This window comes from Penaeus chinensis, chromosome 15 (genome assembly GCF_019202785.1).
Source record: "Penaeus chinensis breed Huanghai No. 1 chromosome 15, ASM1920278v2, whole genome shotgun sequence".
NCBI classification, from domain to species: domain Eukaryota; kingdom Metazoa; phylum Arthropoda; class Malacostraca; order Decapoda; family Penaeidae; genus Penaeus; species Penaeus chinensis.
In genome coordinates this window covers 14400135-14402810 of record NC_061833.1, presented here as the reverse complement: position 1 = coordinate 14402810, position 2676 = coordinate 14400135, and the positions used below count along the sequence as shown (strand labels likewise).

The 2676-nt window shown below is 39.3% G+C and overlaps 1 protein-coding gene across 1 annotated transcript in view; it reads right to left on the bottom strand.

The window, feature by feature from the left end:
• Positions 1–276: 276 nt before the first annotated feature.
• LOC125032850 (U4/U6.U5 small nuclear ribonucleoprotein 27 kDa protein-like) overlaps positions 277–2676 on the bottom strand; it is a gene marked incomplete at its 5' end in the record, with an annotated part of 12071 nt that continues 9671 nt past the window's right edge. The window contains one exon of the mRNA XM_047624235.1: positions 277–360. Within this exon, the coding sequence (XP_047480191.1) occupies positions 277–360 (84 nt within the window). The remainder of the gene's footprint in view (positions 361–2676) is intronic.

Genomic DNA, 2676 nt, shown 5'->3' with positions numbered 1-2676 from the left:
TTCTTGACAGCAAACAACGTTATTAAACAAAATCACAATGAGATTTGATTTGTTTCAAACACAAAGAAAACGAGAATCCACGAGCTTCGAGTGGCGGTCAGCACTTGAGCGTATCCAGAAGACCGCGACTATAGCGCAGTCGGGCGGGAAACTCGGGTCAAGATGATATTCATGTGAGTCCGAGGTCAATATATCCAGATGAGTAAGATCAGGCCGAAACGGGGGATAATGCCGCAGAATTTTTATCCTTTTCCCGAATATCCATGCTTTGCTTACTCAGTGATGTTCTATAATGTATCCCAATTTACGCGCTCGAAGGCCCGTGATATGTCCTGATTTCCGCACGCGCACCTTATGAATCTTTGAAGATAAATCTGGATACATTATAGCCAGAGCTTGACTTATAGCTCCCTCTTCGGCGGTCATGCAGGGTGATGCAATCATCTTTCTATCGCCTCCTGCATGGCGTTTTACCTTCGTATTTTTGATAATACTGACCATTCCCGACCCGCCAATTTGTTTTACGTGTGTATTCAGCCCACCTCTCACCAGTTCTTTGCCCCGTTCTTTCTTTCCCTTCCTCTCCCCATGCTCCTCCTCTTCCCGCTTCTCCCTATCTCTTCCCTTCCTCTTTTCTATTTTCCCCGCCTATTCCACTCTACTCCTCTCATATTCGCGTCTTCTTCTCCTCCTCTTCCCTACTCTCCCCTTCTTCTTCTCTCTTCCTCTCCTCCTCTCCCCTCCTCTCCCCTCTTTTCCTCTCCTTCCCACCTCTTCCTTTCTTCTTCCATACTTTCCTCTCCTCTCCCCTCTTTTCCTCTCCTCCTCACCTCTTTATCTCCTCCTCATCCATACTTTCCCCTCCTCGTGCTTCCTCTCTTCCTCTTTACTTCCCCCCCTCTCTTTCTTCCCCACCCTCTCCTTTTTCCCTTCCCCTTCCCTCTCGTCTCCCCCTCTACTCCCTTCCCGTCTCATCATCTCCCTTTCCGTATCCCCCTCTTCTCCTCTCCCTTCCAGTCTTCACCTTATCTTCTGTCCCTTTCTCCTTTCCTCTCCCCTCCCTTCCCTTCCCTCCGCATACCCCCGCCCTTGTCACGGAGGTCATTTGCATACGGTCAGTAATGCATTCTGACCTCCAAGAACAACACACCAAAGAATCACAGCACAGCTCCTTTCCCTTGTCTCAAGTTTTCTACGGGAGGAAAAATAAGCATATTGGTCCGCCTTCTTCCTGTTCTATCTTTTCCCCTCTTTTTTTTTTTTTTTAGGGGGGGGGGGAGGGGTGATAGAAGGAAAGGAGAAGTGAGAGCCGGAGAGGAAGGCTACAGGGAACGTGTCGTGTGTCAACTTCTCCTGAGTTGTGATTTGTTTTTGTCTGTTTGTTTGTTTTTGCGCTGCAGAGACGGTGATATCGAAAATCTACTTATTTCTTATGTATTTCAGAATGGGCTGTGTTGTTTGTGTGTATGTGTGTGTGTGTGTGTGTGTGTGTGTGTGTGTGTGTGTGTGTGTGTGTGTGTGTGTGTGTGTGTGTGTGTGTGTGTGTGTGTGTGTGTGTGTGTGTGTGTGTGTGTGTGTGTCGTATGTAGGTCACCATTTCCCCCCATTGTATCGAACCTTTTAGGGCTGCGAATGCCATAAAAATCATAAACCATTTGTGCATTAGCCTATAAAAATCACATCCAAAATTTGATTCTATTTATCTTTTTTTTTTTTTTTTTTGTCTTCGTGACCTGGTTTGCAGATGATCAAGGTCGATTATTATAATTATCAAAAGGGTTTTATTATACAATAGAGTGAAATATTCAACGCTACTGTTGATATTTCAATTCCGAAGGTAAATAATAGGAATAGTAATTATACCGGTTATAGTGATAGTAGTAATTCACTAAGTAAGTATGACCATACAAAAAGAGCATTTTCTACACTGAAACTAATGAAGCCTAGAGAAATGGACTCCTACTTGTTCGCACTCTCCGTTTTCAAATGGCTTAATATCTACGAAAACAATCTACATCAGTACAATGATGATTTAAGATATCTTGGGCGATTTGTAGGCTCAAACAAATCAAAGGCACGTCTTCTATTTCACAGTGTAAGTGTTTGGAATAATATGCTCCCACATGTAAACAACGCTCTACCGCTGCTGTCACTTAGAAATCCTTAAATATCCATTTATTGTATGTGTCAGACATAATTTATAGTTAGGTAGGTAGGTAGATATACGTGTGTTTGTATGTGTGTATATATTGAGATATAATCTCGTGAAAATGTGTAAATTTGTAAGGCATTTTTATGAACATTAATGTCTTTTGTAAGAGCAAATCCGATTTACAATAACAATAACAATATTACTTCTACTAATGATAGTAATATAATTATTAATGATGATGATGATAACAATACTAATAATAGTAGCAGTAATAATAATAATAACCATTATGATAATAATAATAGTAATAATAATAATAATAATAATAATAATAATAATAATAATAATAATAATAATAATAATAATAATAATAATAATAATAATAATAATAATAATAATGATAATAATAATAATAATAATAATAATAATAATTTAGAATAAGAATAAGAAGAATAGTAACAGTAATAGCAGTGGTGACAGATACGATCAGGATAATAATATAATAATGATAATGTTAGTGATAG